This window comes from Polyodon spathula, chromosome 19 (genome assembly GCF_017654505.1).
Source record: "Polyodon spathula isolate WHYD16114869_AA chromosome 19, ASM1765450v1, whole genome shotgun sequence".
Classification (NCBI taxonomy): domain Eukaryota; kingdom Metazoa; phylum Chordata; class Actinopteri; order Acipenseriformes; family Polyodontidae; genus Polyodon; species Polyodon spathula.
The window spans coordinates 20,065,069-20,089,547 of record NC_054552.1 but is presented as its reverse complement, the minus strand read 5'-3'; the positions used below and the strand labels follow the sequence as shown (position 1 = coordinate 20,089,547).

The window sequence follows — 24,479 nt, the reverse complement described above, 5'->3', positions numbered from 1 at the left end:
CACTCGATTTAACAGAAAACACCCTCAGCATAAGAATCTGCATAATATACAGTATGGTATTGCCTGTGATGCCTTTAGAACACCCTGTATATTAAATACAATTGCTGTAATTCATTGTTATAGGGTTGATGAACAGGCTGTACTTTCTTATGTCTCAATTTAGTATGATGGTAATTGCCTCAGTTTAGTTTGATGGTAACTTTCAAATAATATAGTCTGCAGTAGACATGATATATTCCAATCTCTATATCGCCGTCGACCAAATGTAACCTGGGGATTTCATTTTAATTATAACTCTTAAAGAAGCAAATAAGAAAACAAACATATGTGGTAAAGATAACTCATGGTTCGGGGGAATTTTAGCAGTGTTGGCATTAAATAATTCCTAATGGTTGTCCTAGTTTTCTAATTATATAAATATAGCTGTGTCATAATTTAAAATGTAGTCCACATTCTCAAATCATCTAACAATGCAAATGACATTAAAATAAAAATAAATTGAGGCTCCCGAGTGGCGCATCCAGTAAAGGCACTCTGTGTGGAGAGCAGCATGCGCCCTGTAGCCTGGAGGTCACCGGTTCAGGTCCAGGGTATTCCCCTGCTGGCCGTGGACAAGGGCCACCCAAGGTGGGGAGGGCTTAGGTCGATGTCCAGCAACTTCTGTAGATTGGCTGGGCATATGCAGGCCTGCCTGCAAGAGTCCCAGAGCTGCATGGTCCTCCGACGCTGTATCTCTCAAGGTAGCCGCATGGCGGGCCTGCAGAGTAAAAAGGAAGGGGATGGCTGATGGCACCTGTTTCAGAGGACGCATGTGCTCATTTCTTTCTCTCCCATGTAAGCATACGGGTTGCAGTAGTGAGTCAGGCTTAAAACTGGGGAAAAAATCGAGTCAAAAAAACAAATAATTGGCAATTACCAATTCTTTAAAAAAACAAAAAAAAAAACAGTTTATTGATGCATGATGTGATAAAAAATGTAAAAAAGCATTGGCAATGTGTTTAAAAATGTAACACTGCGATACAGACACTGGACAAAGCAAATGTAGTACAATGTCTTCCTTGTACACTTTGCAGGATGTTCTGTAACACTTTCAGCAGTGAAAATGAAATTCAGGATATAAGTTTAGACCACTGGTTCTCAACCCTGGTCCTGGGGGAACACTGCCCTGCTGGTTTTTGTTCCAAACAAGTGTTCAATTACATAATTGAACCCTTAATTGAACTAATAATTTGCTCAATTTGAGCTTTTTAAATATTTTAAACAGATGGAGATTTCACTTTAGGTATAAAATTGTATAATGAACATAAATTCTTAAATTTTTTATAAGCTACTGTATTTAAAAAGCTCAGGTTAAGCAAATTATAAGTTCAATTAAGGGTTCAGTTATTTAATTGGGTGCTTGGTTGGAACACAAACCAGCAGGGCAGTGTTCCCCCAGGAACAGGGTTGAGAACCACTGGTCTATGCACAATAACTAAGCTTCAATATTATAGACTTCATCTGTTGCATAACTATGACTTTGACTATGTAGGCAGTGTTACTTTAGGCAAGCAATAGCTGCAATATAGTGTGAGTATTTAAACAACATAACCCTGTTGTCCTTGAAAGCAAAATGAGAAATTCACTGCTTTAATTCTTCCAGGAGCAGCCAAGCTGCTTGATAAGCCGTGCATGTGATAATCACTGAGCTATTATTTTAGTGCAGTAACTAAAGTAACAATTATTCAAAACAAGAAACATACCCTCTTTAACTCTTTCCTCTTCCAGTGCAACTTGTAAATGCATCTCCTTTTTGTAATTAACCACCAGTGTTAATTTCGTCAACCGAAATATTCGTGGACAAGGTGTTACAATTTTATCAACAGTGGCAACAAGAGGATGAAAACAGATGACTAAGATGAAGATGAAAAGCCAACAAACTTGGCATGACTAAGATGCAAACGAAAACCAATTAACTGCACTTGATGAAGACAGCAAAGCTTGATGAAGACAATAAAGCTTGATGAAGACAGCAAAGCTTGAAGAAGACAGAAAGATGGGAGACTGGTGATGACTAACTCACTAACTCAGCGGTGCTCTGACAAAGACAAAAAATTGCAATTAACTGAAGTAAAAAAATGGCACTGTGTATTGATTGGCTGATCCCTGAAAAAAGAAATATTGTGCGTGTGCCATGGATACCAATTTTAACTGCACATGACAATGAGAATGCTTTTGGTTGAAGTCTACTTTCTAGCAGCTCTTTCCTTTCAGCAAACAAAATCATTTGTAAATAATAACACTGTGTAACAATTTTTTTTTTTTTTTTTTTTTTGTTCCTGGGTAGTAAGTGTTATTTCCTAATTGCTTATGCCTCAAAAGTATAGAAAATGGCTATTATTCCCCACAAACTTTGCTTTTGTGACCAGGACAGTGATATTTCAAAATATCACTATTTCCAATGGGAAAACGGGCAAATGTGTGTCTTTCGTTCACATAAAGTCAGAAAAAAACAACATATGAATCCAAATTAACATGTATTTATACTAAAGTAATACAAAAATGACTACAAAAGATTTAGAAGTGAGTAGTTTTTCAAGATTTACGATTATACTGTAAATACAGTATAATCGTAAATCTCGAAAAACTACTCACTTCTAAATCTTTTGTAGTCATTTTTGTATATGAATCCAAATTAACATGTATTTATACTAAAGTAATACAAAAATGACTACAAAAGATTTAGAAGTGAGTAGTTTTTCGAGATTTACGATTATACTGTAAATACAGTATAATCGTAAATCTCGAAAAACTACTCACTTCTAAATCTTTTGTAGTCATTTTTGTATTACTTTAGTATAAATACATGTTAATTTGGATTCATATGTCGTTTTTGTCTGACTTTATGTGAACGAAAAGACACACATTTGCCCATTTTCCCATTGGAAACAGTGATATTTTGAAATATCACTGTCCTGGTCACAAAAGCAAAGTTTGTGGGGAATAATAGCCATTTTCTATATTTTTGAGGCATAAGCAATTAGAAAATAACACTTACTACCCAGGAACAAAAATTGTGTTACATAGTGAATTGATGTTAGAGGAAGAATGTCGCTAACAGGAACAAAATAAAACCCGAGCCACCATTTAACTCTGGCATGCAGGTGCTGCAAAATTAGAATTACCTATGAAATGAATTCAGAATTAACACATACATATTGACATATAAAGAAGCTGAAATAACAGAGTAGGTTGAAACACAACCAAGCCAAGTAGATTTGGGTCAAGCTAACAGTTAAACAAAGAAAGCTTTGCAGAAACTAACTTTTTTTTGTTAAACCCTAAAAGACATCAACTTGTACACTTATAACTTTAAAGTGTGCTTCAAAGCTATTTTCAAAATGGCTGCCCTATTGCACTGATATTGTAAGGCCACATTATCCAACAGGTAGCACAGCCATAATGACCCATGATGTGGTATGGAACAGAAGCGCAAGAGCACTTGTTATGTTTTTTGTTTTGTTTTTAAATCTCTCTTCCTCCAGTGATTTAGAGGACAGATCTCAAACCCCGTGCACTACAGCGGCCATTTTGAAACAGATTTTAGTTATAAGTGTAAAAACTTGTCAGGATGTTAACAATGATAAGAAAATTACCGGTACATTATTTAAACAGTTGTAGCAACAAGTGTGGACATGTAACATATTTTTCAGAACCCCGCTACTTACTCTTTAAGCATCCATCACAGAATTTTGTATCCCTATTTATTTTTGGGATGTACTTGTTAAATGTCATTACAATGCCTACATTGATATTTAAAAGTATAGCTCTGAATAAAACAGAGCATTGTTTTGGCCAGTCATGGAAGCACCTCTGAACCAAGCACCTACAGTACAATCAACCCTCAGGTGTACTGTCTGCTCCATCATAACTAATGCTGACTGGAACTGTGAATTTGTATAATTCACTAAACATTTTAATTTGCCCACCCCTGTGTCAGCTTGTATTCTCTAGTAAAAAACAGGAAAGATACCCTTGTATAGTGACCTCCATATATCTCATTTTCTATAGAATTGTTTGTAGTCTATATATTTCTATAAATCTTTAGCAACCATTTTACAGAATCATTGGAGTTCTATAGATAACTAGCTGCCATTTTCTCTTGCCAGTTTTAGATGTCCATGCATCATTTTTACGAGGAGCGTAACTCTTTCAATCTATAACAGTGTGCAATACATTTGTTTCCCTACAAATCCACCTGTCAGCCTCTAAGCTGTGGAATAATATGATGTGAATTGAATTAGACATATTGATCTCTCGAACTATCGACTCACTTATTTAATTCATATGAATCTTTACTGAACACATGCATTCGATTTTACAAGGCAGTGTTCCTTGGTTGTAGTTGGATATTGCAATGGATGTATATTAAGATCTAAATGAGATGTAGACTTGACCCTGTCTGCTGTACTTTGCAGGCCATTTTTTACTTAATGTTTAGACCCTGAGGGTTAAGAATTGAGGGGCATGCTTGGCCAAAATATGATAAATGACACCACGTTGACTGAAAATGTAAAAAAAAACCAACCAAACAAACAAAAAACAAACCTTAAAAGATCTTATTTTGTTTATTGTATCTATCTATCTATCTATCTATCTATCTATCTATCTATCTATCTATCTATCTATCTATCTATATATATATATATATATATATATATATATATATATATATATATATATATATATATATATATATATATATATATATATATATATATATATAAAGACATGTTTACACATTTTTACCCAAACATGTTTACTACAGCAATGTCAAATTTTAATGCTAAAATAGAAGTAAGAAGTACTATTCAAATGAATATACATTCCTATTTTAAGCACTAGATTTCATATTTGCATCTGGAACTTTAATAACCAGGGTTAACCATGACCCTGCACTCTTCTATCACTTCCACCCTGTATGGTGCTTATGGCATTTTCACTTCATGGTGATGCACTTTAATTAAGGTAGCTAGTGCCCTTTCTCATATTTTGATAGTGTTAAGCGTTGATTCCATTTTAGACCACTTAGATTTGTGCACAAATATATTTAAATACTTGATCTCCGGTTTTGTTTTAACCTATGCTTATACCATGTTTTATGTGCGTTTTTGGAGGTTGTCTGGTATTCTAAAAAGTCTGTATTCTGGCCATACAACGTTAACCAAACACTTACTGTACAGTAACAAAGAACAGGGTCAGAAAACAGTGAGGTGGGCCGATCAACATAACTGGTAGGAATATGTGGGCTGAGCGCCGGGCTGAAGTAGACTTGATTTGGATTTAGAATTGCTTTCTCTGTGGGGAGGGGAGGAGGAATGTGGTGACGCAGGGGTTAATGTCTTCTTCTCGTCTTGTGTGGTGACGGTTTTTTAGTTGTGGCAGCAGGTTTGATAGCAGTGTAATTGTGACCCATTTCTCTTTCGATTTGGTTTTGTAATAAAATAAAAACGTATTCTATTTTCATTTTCTAGAGTTCTAACTGAATTTATTCTGTAGAATAATTACCATATTTTGCCTCAGAGAGAAGACGGACGTTTCTTTGTGTCAAAAAATATAGTCGTACCACCGCTGTCTCTTTTTTGAACGTTTGAGGAAAGGTGTGTGAAATACTCTGTCCATCTTTACTTCACTCTCGATTTCCTTGTCTCGCCTCGGCTTTATTGGACCTTAAACCTGCGCTCACACCACTACTCACGAACACAAAAGTGAATCTGATGACAATTAGCAGATTTTACCTGGCTAGCTCCATAATAATGCTTTTTTGACCGAGACTTTATTTAAAACGCAGAGGTCTGGATACGGGATTATATATTCAGAGGAAGAAGATATAATTTATATTATTTTTAACGATGTGGATACCGGATTTTAACCTGTCAGTAATATGCATCCTCTGTTTGGTGAATGGTAAGTGGTATGTTTAACTCTCGTGTGTTTATTTAAATTAAGTACAATGTTCTTAACTTTTTCTTTATTCACAGCAGGTCCGTTGGGCATAAACATTTTCTTACCAGTCGTTGTATGTCATTGTACATGCGTCTACGTGTTTCTCAGGTAATCTCTACAGGTAGTTGGGCTGACGTGGTGATTTGGTTTTATTGTATTTATTTAAGAGTACTCTGTATACTCAAAACCCAACTATGATGGATGTACAATTTATGTTGATAATTGAAGACGCAGTCCACTCCTTACCTGCCCTAGACTGTCAGCAACAGGGGCGATTGTCGGTAAGTGTAAAGTGATGTTTGTTTTGTGGCATCCTTCTTCAAGTAGTCCCGACTGTAAGAACTGTCAAAGGTGCAGTACTCTTTTCTCCTGTTTTATCATTGGAAATCCAGAACAAAAACAGGTAGGTTATTAGGCCACGATTGTGTGTTCTGTTTCAATCAGTATTTATTTATTTATTTATTTATGGTAGTACTTAAAAAATATATATATATAGTCTGTAAGATTTTAAAGTATGGGTAGTCCAATTTTTACACTGACACCAAAAATAAAAATGAACACCATTGTGTCCTGTTCATACAACATGGGTTTGCTAAAAGTGCTAACAAAACTGCTTACCCAACATTCCTTTAAAAAATGAAATTCCCCAAAAATATTTTAAAATCCCCAGTGATGTATTTATTTGTTTATTTATTACAAGTCTAAAAGTTTATCTCTCTACATGGCCCCAACCAAGATTAGCAGTCACTTATTGAAAGTACTTCTTATAACACAAATTCACTGTGCTAATTATTTTGGAGCTGAGTGTGAAGGTATTGGGAAATGTACTTCCGTCCAGATTAGAGTCTCTGTACTATATGCTTGTGTTTTTTGGGGACTACTGATCCTATGCTACACTTTGTTACCCCATAGTGCTCTCATCAGTGTCATTTCCATGACGCATAAAAATGAGTGACCACCTTGAAAAAAAAAAAAAGTCTACAGACGAAAGCAGAGGTGTTGAAAGTGGTGGGTAGTGCACCAGCGTATAAGAAAAGGAATATGTTGCGGCATAATATGGCCTCTAGAGGGAGACGGTCATAGGTTACTGTTGAAACTGTAAAACTAAAGACAATTTCTTTTCTGGCTATACCCAATTCACCTCTCTGCAGCCTGTAACCAGCAGTCTGACAGGGAGTTCATTTGTGCTCCTTGTACCAATTATGTTTCCTATCACATGTATATTGCTTCAAAATGTATTCATTTTATAACCAAGTTTTTTTTTATTTCATTTTCTTTTTTTACACCCGATTTTCTCCCCAATTTGGAATCCAATCCCCCCCCCCCCTCACTTACGTTAGTGCAATCACCCCCCCCCCATTTAATTTCTTGTCTGTTTAGTAAGATTAAATGATATAATTATCAAATTGTTTCTATACGTATCATTATCTACCATGCTTAAAAACTTTTCCATCATTAAAAAAAAAAAAAAGAAAAAATGTTGAATTAGTGTGAAATGTCAGCTAATGCAATATGTATTGCCACTCTGTATATTTAAAACTTTAAAGAACAGTGCAGATTAGAGCAAAAACCCAGTTAATAAAACAAAACCACACTAGCAGTGCTGGCTGCACTGCAGAAATGCAGACATCAAAGAAGCAAGATCACTCAGAATAGCTCAATTGAAGCAGGCAGTGCTCAGCTCAGATCAACACTAGGAAGGAGGCAGAATCCAGAACAGACAGCCACGGCTACCCCAGAATTCATAAACATTGCAACTCATTAGGGACGACTGGAGAGCTTCTGATTGTAACTGCAGACAGGTGGTGTGTCTGCATGCTTAACAATGGCTTAATACGCAAGTTGAACGAAGTTTGCAAATGATGGTCCCTCTTTTTTAGGACCCCACACCTTCCAGATTTGTAAAAATATTTGTTTCCTAAGGATGTGATACATCAAGGTCTTTTTCACTTCTAGGAACCAGCCATTGTACTCCCTTAACAGTCTTACAAATAGCTGAATTCTCCCTTTGAATTATCTTGGCTGTTGTTTCTGAGTTCACTACTCCAGCTATTTTTCTATCATCTGCTAATTTAAAAAGGTCTTTGCTTTCCACTTTTTTAACCATTTATCTGTCCAGTTACATGTATTCCTGCTGATTTTAATTAAATCTTTTTTGTGTGGGAATTTTTGAAAATCAAGGTAAATTATATCATAAACGCCCAGAAAAGTTAAATAGGTTAGTTAAGTAAAACCTCCTTTTTCTGAATTCATGCTGGATATCTCCTATTACAAAACATTGTTGATGTACAGATAGTCTTCAAGATTACTTCTTGATAGTGCTTCCCTCAGTTTGCATTTTGCAGCTCTGTAATTACCTAGGTCTGTTGTATCATTTTAAATATTGGCACAGCATTTGTAAGCTTCCATTTTACAGGAACCTCCTTTGTTTCTATTTATTTTGTCATGATAGTAGCCAGTGGTCTACATATTTCTACACTTTTTCCTTAAGCACTCTGGGATACATTTAATCTTGTCCAGATTTTTTTTTTTAGCTCCTGTAGCTTATTTAATACCTCTGCTTCTCCCAGTGGTTTGTACTGGTGGGTGTTTTATCATTTTTATCAGTTAAAACTGAAAATCAGAAGCCCCACTTATAGCTTATAACTTATAAGGGTTCTGTCTGTTAAAAGCTTTTCCTTTCACATTTAAATGACAGCTCTCCATCATAAACATGGCTATTTCCTCATGAAAACATTGTTCTGACAGAATTTCCTGATCAATTACATTTTTTTTTTTACTTTTTAAACTCAGATTTTTTTATTATACTTTGTTAGCAGCCATTTTTGTAAAATAAAACAAACAAACAAAAATAAAAACAGCTTTTTTTTTTCCCAACATAGACATTTACCTCAGAACTAATCTTTTTTGACCTTTATAATTAATCAGAGAAAAAATAAGTTACTACCAAATTATGAACAATTATATGCTTACTATTATATTACATTAATAATATGCATAGTTAAATCACATGAAACATGCTGTATACTGGAGTGCTGGTAAATAAAGGTCCAGGGTAACCCTGAACGATTGTAAACAACAGGACCAGATTCTGCTACCTTGAAAACCTGTATTACTCTCACTCCCCCAGTTTCCATTCAAGGAGAGTATCAGAGGAAACTATACAAGGAGCTGATGAAGAATTACAACCCTCTTGAGAGACCTGTGGCAAATGACTCCCATGCTTTAACTGTCTCCTTCAGTCTTAGCCTAATGCAGATAATGGATGTGGTAAGTAAAGTCAATGACACTAGTGATTATTATTACAAAATGAAATCAGTGAAATAAAGTGGTCCCCTGTTATACATAAGGCTGTCCGGTATACTGTTAAACAAGTTATAAGGTAATTCTAATTGCTCCACAATTCCATTCCACTACCACTTGCATTTTTGTTAAAATGCTGCAAAAGTTATCACAGTCTCTTAACTATGGCTACAGAACTGTAGTGGAGCACTGAGCTCCATGTTTTTTTATGGTATAAGAGTATCTTCTTGTGAGCACTTTGGGTAGGCAAGAGGTTCTGTCACCCAAGAGCTCATCAAATTACACTCTTAATCCATGAGACAAGGTCAACAGTAAATATTAACATTATGTAAATCATGCATAGATAATGTTGTTATCCATATCTTTAGAATTTGTATTAGTTGGTACTCTACCATGCACAAGACAACACTTATGGCTAAGTAAGATGCACTGAAATGTTTTGAAATCTGGCGTTTTTATTGGCTTCATGATTGAGGTTTTAAAGATCCCTGCAGTACCATTTTTAGATTTTCAACTTTTTGTTTCCAGTAGTTACTTTCTTTTTGAAAAGCCTCTGAACAGTACAGTACAGCACTATCGAACAGCCCTTTCTTCCATAGGATCGAGTAATCATATAACACAATTTGTACTATGATCTTGCAGTTATAATCTTCCAAAGCAGAAACACATATAACATGTCAGTTAACTTAATAAGCTACAGCAATGTGATCATGTTTTTGGCATCTCAATGCTGTCTAGTCTGTAAAAATGTAAGGTCCCTTGCATCATGCTTTTCCTAGTTCTTAAACACTACTTCTAGATAGTGTGGGGCTGTGTTAGTTTGGACAGACAGGGCTAGATGATGAAGTCCTATAGAGCTGAGAGATTAGTTTTGCAAGTGATAGAGTTCTTACTGTGCTGAGTCAGCCTTTGATTACCGTACTCTAATATTCAAAGCCTGAACACTTCCTCGGCGGTTATTTTTCAGCATTTTTTTTTTTTTAGCTCCAGGAGATAAATAGAATATTGGCTTTTTAATTGAACACTTGAAGGCAGTTATTAGCATTCTAGGGATAGAAAAGAGTTAAGCTCTCATGCACATTTAGACATAGCACCTCAGCTGCACACAGCATACATATTTAGGATTTTTGACTGAATTATTTTTTAGCATTAAGAAAGGTAACTAATAATTTACGAAGAATAAGTCATTAATGTAGGTACCTTAGACAATTATATTTTGACATCCATTCTAGGTCATCATTAAAAACAGCTTTTTTAGTTTGAAGTATTTTGGAAAGCTGCAGTCATTTAGTCTGTGGTATTGCTACTTATGCTGCCAGAAAGCTAGCTGAATGATGACAGAAAGAAAGAATTGATAGGGTCCCTCGTGGCTCATCCAGTATAGGCATCTGTCTGGCATGCAGCGTGAGATACGATCAGCTGGTTCATATCCTGGTTGTGGCTGAAGTAAAGCCTACCAGCTGGACAAGAGGTAGTGGCAGCTTAACCCTTAGCAGTCCATTTATTCAGTATTTGTCAGACGCATCAGGTCCAATTTATTTCACACACACACTGTTTATTTTACACACGCTGTTTAAAATCTATATTTTTTCAGAGTAAAACAGGTTTAAAAGGTACTGCATAGCAAAAGGACACTCAGTACTGCACTCCAACCAAGCCCTTGTTTGCTGTATTTTTCACATACATCCTCATAGTTGTGCATACTGATAAATCCTCTCCTGATCACTCGTTTTATCACCAAACTCCCCAGTAATGCTATCTAAGTCATTATTGTATTACTATAAAATCTCAAAAAGTCAGATATTCTTTGAGCGCTGGATGCGGAAGCAACTGTCTTCTTTGTTTGTGTCTGTGTTATCTCTGTGGTGCTGGGGCTATGTGTATTGCTCAGACCTGCCCCCTTTTTTTTCGGCTTCTCTCGGCTCCTATCGGTGTCACTCAGCTATTGAAAGGTTTTATCCGCTTTTTCCAGAGAAAAAACGACTAGAGACCTTTTTGACAGGATCCGACATGGACTGGAAAGGGAAAATTGTAATGTCGGACCTGGTCTGACATAGGACCACAAAGGGTTAATATTAGAGGGGATCTTTATGACAAGAACCACCACCACACAGCTGATTGAAGGGAGAGGCTCAGTTTTTTGGGAACTACAAACCTCACAGGCATAGGCTGAGTTTCAAGTGATCACAGGAGCCTGCCTCTCCTATCAATCCCCCCACTTTAACTCTCAAACACTCATCTAGCAGTTGCCAACAGCATATTTGCAGACAGTTCCCTTGCTGGGACGGTAGTGTGCAGCTTTGTCCATCCTGCTCACCTGGCCTCCCCAGATTCTTTGAGTGGGTGATGGCTGCCTTCTCCCCTTGAAATGCAGGACTGGCATCCACAACTACAAGCACTAACATCACCCATACCCCGAAGAGTTAACTATCACCCAGACAGTGACTCTGCTGTACTCGATATGGATAAACATTAGTCTGTACCACAAAACAGACCCAATATCTCCACCCCACCCAGAACCACTCAGCATTGCTGCACAATTGGGCTAGGCTTCAGTGACACATCCTACCGTTCATTTTAGTGCACTACATTGTCCATCATGTGACCTGTCCTAGAACCTTTATAAACGTGTAAATGTTTATGTTTAGTTTATTACTGATTATCACTTGGAAAGTCCACAGCCTAGAAAGGGATATTACTGACAAATAATTTATCTTCAGCTGGTTTCTGCACTAGAGTACTTTGCAGTCTCATACTGACTAAATGTAATTACATTTGAGTTAGTTGCAGTGGATAGTCAGGATGACAGAAACTGATTATTGAGAGATGCACATGGGTGTGTTTATGTCATTAATCATTCCAAGTGTATTTTGGTACAGATTAGTCAAAGTGTTTTAGCGATAACTGACAGGCACTAATACAGTGTTCTAGGATATAAGCTTTAGAGGCTGCAGTTCTGTTAAAGGACAGGTCAAAAGGTGATGTCAAATCTAAGCTTCACTCCTTTAGTACTCCATTGACACCCCACTAAAATCTTCAGCCAACTTATTCAATTGTTTTACAGGATGAGAAGAATCAAGTTTTAACAACTAATGTCTGGTTACAGCTGGTAAGTAATCATCAATTTATTTAACAAAAAAGTCATTATCCAGACACCCTGGATACCACGCCTCCCATATGTTTAGCCATATTCACCCAACAACATAATTCCATTAATCTTATCTGTTATGCACTTCCTTTTGTTATATACATCTAAAATGTGTAGTTTTGAAAGACACACTGTTATAATAAACTTTGTATTAGTATTATTATTATTATTATTATTGAACATTATGGGCCGAATTCACATGCCAGTACTAAAACTGGGGGTGTGTTATTATCATTCCTCCAAACTTTACTCCATTTTCCCATGGCGTTTTAGAAGCTCACATGAATTAATTTGCATTATAGCATGACTCTTACCTTTTGATAAATTGACACGCGCTAATACCTTCACTACAGCTGGTAATAGGATAATATCACTTGCCTTTGCTTTAATGAAAAACGGCTTGACAGGGGGGCATATTTTAACATTCATGTTCTAATAATATAAGTTTGTACATGGGTTGTTTAAAACATATTTTTTTCTTTCAAGCTTTATTTCTGTTACTTTCGTTAATGTGCAATGTATTATTGCATGCTGTGTATGATTTTCTGTGACTGATCATTTGTTTAGTGAGATTAAAATGGGAATGATTTTTTTCCTTACTTACTGAGGCACTGAGAAAACATGCCAGATATCAGCATTCAAACAATCCCTGAATTAGTTAAAGTGGTTAAATGTCACACTACAATTCATGTTTTTTGAGTCGTACTACCTGTATATTAAAACAGGGAGTGGGTGAAAGCAGCACCAAGACAAAACTGCGCTGACATATTTTTAATAAATTAAAATGCTACCACTAGAAAACTGACCGGACGGGTCCTTAAAAAATCTATAATTCAAATTATTTTTTAATGTGTAGATTACAGTACTCATGTGGTATAGTTTTTAAGATGTTTTGTATGGTTTTAGTGCCCTAGGCAGATGTGCAGCTGAATTGTGTTTTGTTGAAGAGACTATTAATAACTGTAAAATGATATTTGGAAGTCAAGGAACAAAACACAGTCAACCAAGGAGAAATCAGTATTGCAGAACATTAAATGCTATTTGTCAAACAAAAATAACAGTAATTTTTAAAAAATGGACTGACTATAAACAAAAAAACTAAAGAAAAATTTAAAAGTCCAATCAGCTTTGAACATGGAAAGCATCAACACTCTTCCTGTTATACTGTATAAAGTGTAAACAATTTTTGTTCTGGTGCCTCCCGGCTTACCCAGTAGTAGTGTCTGAAATGAAAATGTAATAAATGCCACACTGAGCTGGGGTTGCCACCTTTTCCACAGACCAAACCCAGAGATATTTCTCAGTCAGCCTTGGTGTCTCAAAACTGCATACTTTAATACAGCTTAACACAACACCACCAGATCTCGATACAAATCAATAATCGTGCAGTATATACAGTATTGTGCTCTTGATATTTCTAGCAATCGAACTTGCAATCAAACTTGGTAATGATTTCTGTTCAATTTTCAAGTAGCCTAAAATTACATGTAGATGAATGTAGTTTTTATTATTGTCCATTTAAATATGTCATAAACTGATGTTTCCGTGATTTCATATAAATATTTCAGAAAAAAAATTGGTTATACAATTAAGCATGTTACAGGGAATAATAATAATAATAATAATAATAATAATAATAATAATAATAATAATAATAATAATAATAATAATAATAATAATAATAATACCGAAATATGTGTGCACTTACGGAGATTACACTTGGTGATTCCCAGTCCTTACATACAATCTTAGTTTAGTGTTAACAGAATACATTATGCTTAGGGTCCTGAGTTTTATGCAACCTGTTTTTTTCAATTGTAATTCAACTGCTACCCGCTAGATGCCCCTGCACCCACTCCAGTTATAGTAATCAAATTCACAATTAAGAAATCAACACATTACGCTTTGACAAATTAAAAAAATGAAAGCTAATTATGATGAGTATAAATGGTAACTGAATAGATTGATGCGTTAAAAGAAAAATCAAGAGACCTAAACATGGAGTCACAGACATGGAAATCAAAAAACATTTCATTGAGTGAACGCAAGCAACAATATCCACCTGGTGTTCTTTACACCGATGGGTATAATTTATTCTGCACAACTTGCAATTTATCTTTGGACCACACTCGAAAGTCAACAATAGACCGACATTTATCATCAGAAAAACACAGAAAACGAAAGGCTGAGATTGACAGCTATGAGACGGCGTCCTCCAGTAAAAAACGTAAAGGGAACAAAAATTATGAATGCCGAAGAGATGTTATTTTCGATTTGACAGAGGTATTTGTTTGTGCTAATATTTCCCTGGAAAAAAAAAGATAATCCCAAACTAGGTGCATTTCTGAAGAAACATGTAATAAATGCGGGAGCAATTCCTACAGCAGGTCAACTGAGAAGGGAATATCTACCCCAAACTGCTGAGTTGCACAAGATGTAAATTGTACAACTGGTAAAGATGTCTGACAGTGTATCTGTAGTTACTGACAAGTCTAAAAATGCAAAAGATTAATATGTTTTGCACATTTTGTTTGTTCTTCAAGGACTATTGAATACGGTCGAACTGAAAGTAATATTAGCCAATACAGTTAATCTGCACTCTGTGCTTTACTCATCCATGGCACAGGGCGTTGTGAAATGTTTAAACACATTTGAAGTTAATTTTAATAATAAGACTGGATTTGGCTCTGATAATGCCAGTTACATGATCAAGGCATACAATGACATTCTTTGAGGTTTAATGCCAAATTCAGTACATTTGACTTGTAATGCGCACATAATAGCCCTTGCCAGCAATATCTGGGCAAATAATTTTCCAAAAGCAGACAAGCTGGTTGCATCCGTTAAAAAAATTGTTTAATCATTGCTCAAGCAGAAAACTATGTTTTAAAGACCACCTGACAGAAGCAATCCAACAAGAAGGCTGTACTTTACCCATAAAGTTGCCACCTGAGCCGCACACAACACGATGGGGCACTTGGTATTCTGCTGCTGAATATCATTCCAAATAGGAAATGCACATTTCACCAAGCACTGTAGTGTTAAAGGACCTCCAGAAATTGCTTAAAGATGTGAAAAGTTTAAAATCTCAACTCTCCCTACTTGTGACGCATGCCAAGGGACTGGTGGATCTGATTCAGTGGTTTGAAAGCTGTGAAGTGAGAGTCCATCAAACGTAATAAAGTTCTAGAATTAATCAATACATAGCGAGTAATGGCACAAGAGGTATCCAGCACAGACCCCGCAATTAACAAACCGTGTGTAAAAAACTTCCATGATGTTTCTGAAAAACTGGCTAATTACTACAACCCGGATCAATGCAAAAAGAAGCCATGTTTTTTTCAACCAGCTCATATCTTTCTGATGGCAAGAAGGATATTCGACCCACAAGAAGTGTATAGTTTGGATCTGGAAGCCCTCCCATTATACTGTATTCCAGAATTTGATTCTGGCTTTAAATCAGAAATGGACAAATAATTACCATATGCAAAAAAAAAAAAAAAAAAAAAAAAGGCAGTAGAATGACTGATTGAATTTTGGATTAAAGCTGAAGAATTGTTAGGCTACTTGAAAACTGAACAGAAATCGTTATGCACATACCTTACATATTGTTAATGCTGTGCTCATTTTGGCACAGTGTAGTCCTGTGCACTGATGCTCTGTAGAACTTTATTTTTTTATCCCCATACAAAGTTATGATACTCTTCTATACCAAATATGTCATATACATTGTTTTAATTGTGAGTCTGTTTAACGAAAGATGTTAAACTTTTGTATACAAACATAGAAATACTGTATATTATTCATATTAGTACTTTATTTTGAAACAAACTTTTGAAAATGTATATTTACATAATTGGTAACATGTAAGTATGTTTGCTTAAAAGTAAAAAAGAAACTTGGATCAAATCACGTCAAAGTGTGCTCGCTCACCGGAGGTGCACAGTAGGAGTCACAAAGTATCTATCTAGCACTTATCATTATATCTCTGGTTATAAATACATAACATTTTGCTGTGGAAGATATCATTTTTGCATTAGCCTCCATGGTTGTTTTGACTTCCAGTATGGCAGTGTATCCCCCTATCATGTGACTGCACCCCCTCAATTGGATTGTTTACATCATGTGGATATGTCTGTTTTCCCTCCTCAGCATTATTCAAATACTGGGGACAAAGTAGAATGCACAGATTAGTACAAAAATATACATTTATAATATGACAGTGGAAATTGTTTAAGCAACTAATGTTTGTCAAAGAAAATATTAAAGGAAGGTTGGTGCTTCTTATGCATTTCATTTAAAACCGTCTGGGCTTGTTCATTCCCGCGTGCCGGACACAGAGGCCAATTCCTGGACTGCCTGGATCAAACCCGGACAAGCTACACTGAGCGTAGCGTCATTTATTGCATCATATATATTGTTTTACACATCTACTCTACTTAACAGGCTAATCAACAAATCCATAAACTGCTTGGTCATTGATTCAAACATTACCAAATGAATCGCTCACTGCAATATAACCATTTATGTGACAGGCGATCCGATCTCCTGACCAAACTGTTAAATCGGGTCAGTTCATGTGGCTTATAAAACGGTCTGCAAGAATCCTATAGGATATTCTTCTATCGGAATGTATATTATTTAATATATTATAAAACAAATGCTGTAAAATTACCAAAAATACAGCACTGTAACTGCTAGTTAAAAGTAATGATAACATTTTAGCCTCAACAGAAGCTGCATGTGAATGGCTGGTAGTAGATTCTGATTTGGGTCTAAGATCTTCGCATAGTTGTGGTATTGCTTGCCGTGTTTATTCGGGGTCTGATGTGGGGCACACAGGAATTACATATTGTACTACTCCCATGTATAAGAATGGGATTAATCTAAATAATTATCTGTTTGCCAGCCATGCTGCTAGATTGTATTTCACTTCCTTGGTCACACATCTTTAATTCATTTTTATCTGACCTAAAAGAACCAGCTGGTTTTGCTGTCAAGCTTTCAGTCAGTAACATTGACCCTGAAGATAGTGCGTAGGTGTAATCACCTAGGCAGTGCACGTGTAACAGATTTCTTCAAGCTAAGGCATGGGAACTCAGAGCTGTATTTTACCCAGTGTAGTTTCCAGTCTCCTGGAAGGTTATTCGTATTCATTTTCGGCAGTCTAATCCCAGGCCTCTGTAGGCCTCATTCTTAATTTACTGAGCCTGGTTCAAGTGCACCCTGTTGCTGTCAGCAGTCTGGAGTCCTCTTGGCTTCTCACCAGTAGAAAGCCAGTACATTAGGGACATGCATTTTTCAGACAAAACTGTTCATTAGGAGTTGAAAAATGGAAGTTGGTGTCTACTCTTTAAAAAAATAAAAGTTAAGTGATGACTTCTGTGGAAATGATTGGCCCAACAGCTTTTGCATACAATAAGCACGCTCCCCTAGGATCTGTGTTAAATCCAGGGTAGTTTAGCTAAACCAGCTCTAACATTATACATTTTAGTCACAATACTATTATTAACAATGTGTGTTTGAACTTCTTTTATGCAACAGAAGTTGTAGTTTGTGTTGTATCTTTATTCCACCCCTCAGATTGCTTTAAAATAACAAATGGTTTCCTGCAAAGCCTTTTACATGCCATCTTGAATAATATATTGTAGTCTTTTACCCCAGTAAAAAAGAACCAATCATGAAACACTGACTAGCTCACCATGAAAATTGTTATAAAGTCATATCATACGGTATGATTAGATAATTATTGTACCCAATATCCTGAAATGGCTATCTTATACTAATTACATCCTGTAACATTTTTTTTTTCTTGGTTTTAGAAAAGTGCTTTAACTACAAATTCACTAATATCTAGGATGCAACCGCAACTTGGACCACTCTCTGTAAAGTTTTCCATGGTTTAACATTAATAAGCCCAGGGCCCTACTAAGCACTAACATCCATGCCAGTGTTTAGATCTGTCAACAGCAGTTGTTTTCATACGAGCAGTCCAGATCCTAAGTGCTGGCAGTCATTTCTAGATGATGGCTGTTTAGCTGGGGTTCTGTGAAATTAGTTTTGGCATGCAGAGTTTAAAAGGGATTGCGCCTTAAAACATTTCATCATGTTATTTTGATTCATTGGTCTACATAATGCAATTTTTTGCCCTTTCCTGCTACAAAGGGCCTTTTGAGCTCTGTTTATTCTTATCTCAAAAAATTTGCAGATGCTTTGCAAATTAGAAATTTACAAAAGTGAACTTCATCTTTCATCCTCACTGTACCTTGTGAAATGTTATTTTTGGTAGAAATTACAATTTCAGTGAAATTATGTTTAGGAATAGGTATTTTTTGTCATGCTTTTATAATAATGTATAATTTTACGTTGTTTTTATACATTTTTTTTATTTTTAATAGGAGTGAGCAAAAAATCAAACTATTAGGTCTGTGCTGATACTCATATTTTAGGAGTAATTACCTTTAAGAAGTATTTGTCGGTAGACATCAAATAAATCCATCCATTAATGTGTTGATTTCAAAACAAGAAAAACTGACCTTCCATCACCTTACAACTGAGCTCTAATCAATGGCAATTAACGTGTGCATTGAGTGTTTTAAAGCTGATCATGAAGTGAATTTTCCTCGCACTTCACCTTTCTTTACTGTGCATAAAAGACTTTGCCTCAAACTGCAGTGTTTTCCTTTAATGTAATTTCCTGAGGTTGGTTTTTCAAAACATAATCTGGATAACAGTGAACCAGATTTTGTAATCCTTTATTTTGTGATCGAGATTCTTTGAAGGAAAAAAAAAAAAGAAAATTGCAATTGTAATTATTTGTAATCTGGATAAAAGTAAACTAGTAGTGACATTTTCTGAAAAAAAAAAAGACAAGAGTTATCGTGTGCTATAGTTTTCAAGACATTCAGCATTATTTTAGAGCCCCGTCTGTACATTTTTTACTTTGAAAAAAATATGAAAGCAAATATAAAGATAATTATTTTTAAATTATTTTTTCTGTCACCGCAAGTCATGTAACCTATGCTGTAAATAGTGGATTAATACATAAAATCAATTTTGTATAGCTGCTACTCTTAGTATTAGGCTGCTGCTGCTGTTATTTTAGGGTATGAAGAATGTTCTATACAAGCCATTCCATTCTTGTGTCCTCTGTGTGCAGTACTGGCAGGATTACTATCTTCAGTGGAACTTATCTGAATATCCAGGAGTGAAAAACGTTCGATTTCCAGATGGGCAAATCTGGAAACCAGACATCCTTCTGTATAACAGGTAACTGTCTCTCACCACATTTCACCCAGAAAAGAGAAGAGTTCCAAGGCAGATCTGTAGATGTTCCCACTGGCCTCTCCCCTTCTCTGTACTGGTGAAAGATGGTGTTTCCTTTACAGCCCGGGAAGCCCCATTCTCTTTCTGTACAGTAAGCATCTAAACCTCCATCCGGTCTGTGCCCAACACATTGCGGTAGTTTTTACATTAAAAATGGGAAAATCTAAGCCACTTTTGTTAAGGTATCCCTTGAGTGATGAATGATTCTAGTTTAAAAGATCATTTGTTGGGCTCCATAGCACATCCATACTACGAATGTGAATGCTGAAGCTGCCACAGTTTGTTCAAACTCAACAACTCATTTCAAACCAGAGCACAAACCCACATAAATGTTTTTACTGACAAGTAAGTGTTTAGTTATTTCTAGGGCTGGCTAATGAGGTGATTTATGGTCTTCTTTAGCAGTGACTGTAATAGTGCCTTACTGTAAGCCATCTAAGATTGGTTTGGGGAGTGGGGGTGTTAAGTAAGCTGGATTTAATTTCTTGTAGATAAAGCGTTGTGTTGTTTACAGTGCAGATGAGAGATTCGATGCCACCTTTCACACCAATGTCTTGGTGAATTCTACAGGGCACTGTCAATACCTTCCTCCAGGTAAGACAAACATCCATCTTAATGACTTTTTGAATTACAGGATATATATATATATATAGATACATATATCTATATATATAAATAGGACACACACACACACACACACACACACACACATATACAGTATATATATATATATATATATATATATATATATATATATATATATATATATACACATCCCTGTTTCATACCCTCTTTATTATTGAAAACTATGGGAGGACCAATTTACTAAATGGCTTCAGATATTCTATTATAAGACTGTGTGATTCAGTAATTTAAAACAAAAGCTTGGATAAGTCATGATGCTATTACTGTGCTCCAGTTTCACAAATGTACCGTTGTAACACGTACTGTAAATGGTTCGAAAGGTGTCTATCAGACAAAGGAGTTGCTGTGATCAGCCTCTACCCGAGTCACAGCTAGATTTGCAGAAGAGTTTAGAGCTTCCTGGATTGTATCAGTTATCACTAGGCAGGGTTTGGGGGCTGATGCACTCCTGGGTGATTTCCCAGTGCTGGAAAATTATCTTAAAAAAGGGCGTAGATTCACCAAACTAATCCCTAAGAACTTTCTGCTGTTTGAATAGGTTTTAAGGATCACGTGTTTAAGTTTTGGATTAATTCTCAGCATTGCTTACAGTTTGTAAAATGTTCTCGATTGGTTTTCTGCTTATACTATTAGGTCAATTGTTAAAGTTTCTATATAGATCAGCTCTGACTACAATCATGCAATCTATGCGGGTGTCTGAATATATAATAGCCAGCACCGCTAGGGTAGTAAGAGATGCAGGTTGGGCTCAGTACAACAGTCAGGTCCCTTGATTTCCTGACTACAATATTAAAGTGACTGTTTTTAAATTCTACTGTCATAATGTGACTGACAAAGGAATAACACAGCAGCAGCAGCAGCAGCAGCAGCATAGCAACATGTTAGCAATACTGACGCAGCCCCACAAATGTACGTAACAGACCATTTAAATACTGTAGCTAAAAAGTCCAATGAAGTGTTACAACATCTGCATACAGAGAAGTTAATTGTTTTTTAATTTATTTGTTTTTTTTACCTGTGTAATTTACATACTGTACAAGCCATTGAAATAGCAGGCTGTAAAGGCTGAAAGCTAAGCCTTATAGCTAAGCACCCATATTAGAGTTATGACAGACTGTGGGGTGGTGCAGGGGTGGTGTTCTGATTTTGATTGGCAGGAGACAAGACAGAAAGGTTGTCAGTTGTTGCAGTTTAGTTTTTCAGTACCAGCAACACACAACACTATGAGTACAGTATGACACATCTCAGTGGATCCAGCCTGCAAAAATATCTTCTAATAATAAAACAAATCAGTAACATCTCTCTCTTAAAGTGGCTGCAGCTAACAGAATAATTCCATAAATCTTACTTTTCGTGAGCTTTCGTGAGCTTTTTTCTTGAAGCTAGCCACAGCGTTTCGGCAGAAACATTTCAAGCAGAAACAGGCAAAAGCAGCCTGCTGCAGCTCAACCTGGATTTAGTGTTGCACCGAGTGACACAAGTGAGAAAAAAATAAAATAAAACATATGTTACTTTTGTTTTAAATAAAAAAAAAAAAATGTTTTTTAGTTTTTTATGTACATATACATGTTTACACATTACTTTCTTTTGAAATGTTTATTTTATTATAGTTTTTTTCAGTTTTTGAAGTGGTGCTTTATATGTGGGAAGTTAGAAAATATACCCTTTTATGTTTAATTGTTCATTTAAATATGGCTTTTCGACTGTACAGATGTTTGATATGACGTGCTTGAATAAAACTTGAGTTGTATCTGATAGTTTGTCTTTCATTTTAATATTGATGTTGTTTACCATGTAGCCGTGATAATGACTGCTGGTGGCGGTTTTAGGTAACTGCGGCAGTTCTAGTGTCTCAAATGTGCACATAGTTATCATTTTAAAACATGATATCTGGTACTCAACTAGGTTAAATTATGGTGCTTGCCTTATTATTAGGAAGTTTGATACTATTTCCCTTCATAGGTCTTTCTCCTCATCAGTGTCTTTGGGGGTAAAAGGTTGGTATAATCACTGGAATTTAGTTGTTGGTGGTGTGAATTTTACTCTCCGGGTAAAATAACCAAGGAAGTTTTAGATTAATGCAAAGCAGATAAATACACACATGTGACCCATGTAATGATCCATGGAAATGAATGTACATTGACATGGAGATGATGGAATGATTGGGTTAGCTGCAATCACTTTAAGCAAATTAAGTAAAATTGAACATAACATATCAATTAATACAGAGATACAGTGATATGCAGCTTAAACAATAATAATACTTCATTACCATCAGATACAGCCAGACCACACACTGCTTTAAAAACCATTGGTTCATTAAGTTGATTTATCAATTAACATTACTTACTGCAGTCAATTAAAATAAGTCAATTAAAAATGAAAACAGAGAGCACTTCAAGAACATAAGTGGCAAAAGCACTTTTAAAAGTCAATGAGAAGAATTGTTCAAGCTTGTTCATAGAGCACCATGCACTGAATGTGATCTTATAATTAGGCTACTGTCACCCCTGATTCTTTAACACTTCATATTATAAAGTGTTTGAAATGCCAACTTCATATCTGCAGTGCTGTGAAAACTCACCTGCAACCTAATTTGGCTGCCATACTATGGGCATGTCACATTTTGGATTCCAGATCCTTGAAATGTTATCTACACATTTATTACATTTAGTTCAAGTTCAATTCTGGGAAATGGACCAGAAACCCTGCCTTGTCTATAATTTAAAATATCTGTTGCCTCCACACTGTCACAAGCCTCATATCTCAGAGAGGCAGTGAATATATATGTGCAGGCTTATATAAACATGCTAAAAGTGTATGTGACCATGATATGTTATTGGTTATCAAAGGGAATTTGAGATTCTGCCTATACTTACATATTTAAATCTGATTACAGACCTCGGGTTGTTGAAGTGTTTTTCAAAGGGAGCCTAACCTCCTCTTTGCAGTGCTCTAATTGCAGTCCTGTTTAGGTATCTTCAAGAGCTCCTGCTATATCGACGTGCGCTGGTTCCCCTTCGACGTGCAGAGGTGTGACCTCAAGTTTGGCTCTTGGACCTATGGGGGCTGGTCCCTGGATCTGCAGATGATAGAAGCTGATATAACTGGCTATATCCCCAATGGGGAATGGGATCTTGTTGGTAAGACAACAGATGAACTGCCTTAATCAGAGGGTCATAGTCTGTGGACTGGGAGTATTACCCAGGCTGACCCTGAAAAAGTGAAGCAATTGCATCTACCCATTTCCACAAACTCAAAACAGGAATCTACTATACCAAGTAAACACATTAACAAATAAGTTCCACTTGCTATTACAAATACTGACATATTTATATATAACTACATGCTACAATTTGCAAATTGTATATAACTTTTAAAAGTTCTGGTAGTATCCAGTCTTATGTATCAAAATACATAGATATGGAGTATTTTTTGAGTGTTTTTACTTTCTCAGTAGGTTGTATTTTTATAAAATAGGTTCATGCCAGTTACCATAGTGCTGGTTGCAAAACAAATCTGTACACTAATATATTCCAGAATATTCCCATTGAGTTATTTTTTTGGCCTGGACATCAAAGAGGTGCTCTACATTCCAACAACACATTACTCCAGTTGTACTAATTTTCACAGAGGTCCACGGAGTAGAGTATGACTTGCTTGTCTGTGTGTGTTTGCAGAGGTCCCGGGACGGCGCAGTGAGAGGTTCTATGACTGCTGTAAGGAGCCATACCCGGACGTGACGTTCACGGTGGTCATGCGGAGGCGGACGCTGTATTACGGTCTGAACCTGCTCATCCCCTGTGTCCTCATCTCTGGCCTTGCCCTGCTTGTCTTCCTGCTGCCTGCGGGCTCAGGGGAAAAGATCTCCCTGGGTGAGCTTAGTATTCATTTAAGCAGAAAAATAATCCATTTAATATTCATTCCATTTTAACCGGTTCTTAGCAAGATGGCAGAAATTGTAAGAGCAATATTACTTGTGTTATTGGCGACTTGGAGAGCAACGTTATTTGATAATCTAGGGCATTGGTTTACAATTCAAGTGCAAAACAGTGAAAATGAAACTATGGAT

General features: G+C 36.1%; 1 protein-coding gene across 1 annotated transcript in view; it reads left to right on the top strand.

The window, feature by feature from the left end:
• The first annotated feature begins 550 nt into the window (after positions 1–550).
• Positions 551–24,479, top strand: part of LOC121294520 (neuronal acetylcholine receptor subunit alpha-7-like) — a 36,280-nt gene continuing 12,351 nt past the window's right edge. Inside the window, exons 1-7 of the mRNA XM_041218314.1 lie at positions 551–764; positions 9,116–9,255; positions 12,353–12,397; positions 19,596–19,705; positions 20,277–20,356; positions 23,383–23,550; positions 24,088–24,282. Of these exons, the coding sequence (XP_041074248.1) occupies positions 551–764; positions 9,116–9,255; positions 12,353–12,397; positions 19,596–19,705; positions 20,277–20,356; positions 23,383–23,550; positions 24,088–24,282 (952 nt within the window). The remainder of the gene's footprint in view (positions 765–9,115; positions 9,256–12,352; positions 12,398–19,595; positions 19,706–20,276; positions 20,357–23,382; positions 23,551–24,087; positions 24,283–24,479) is intronic.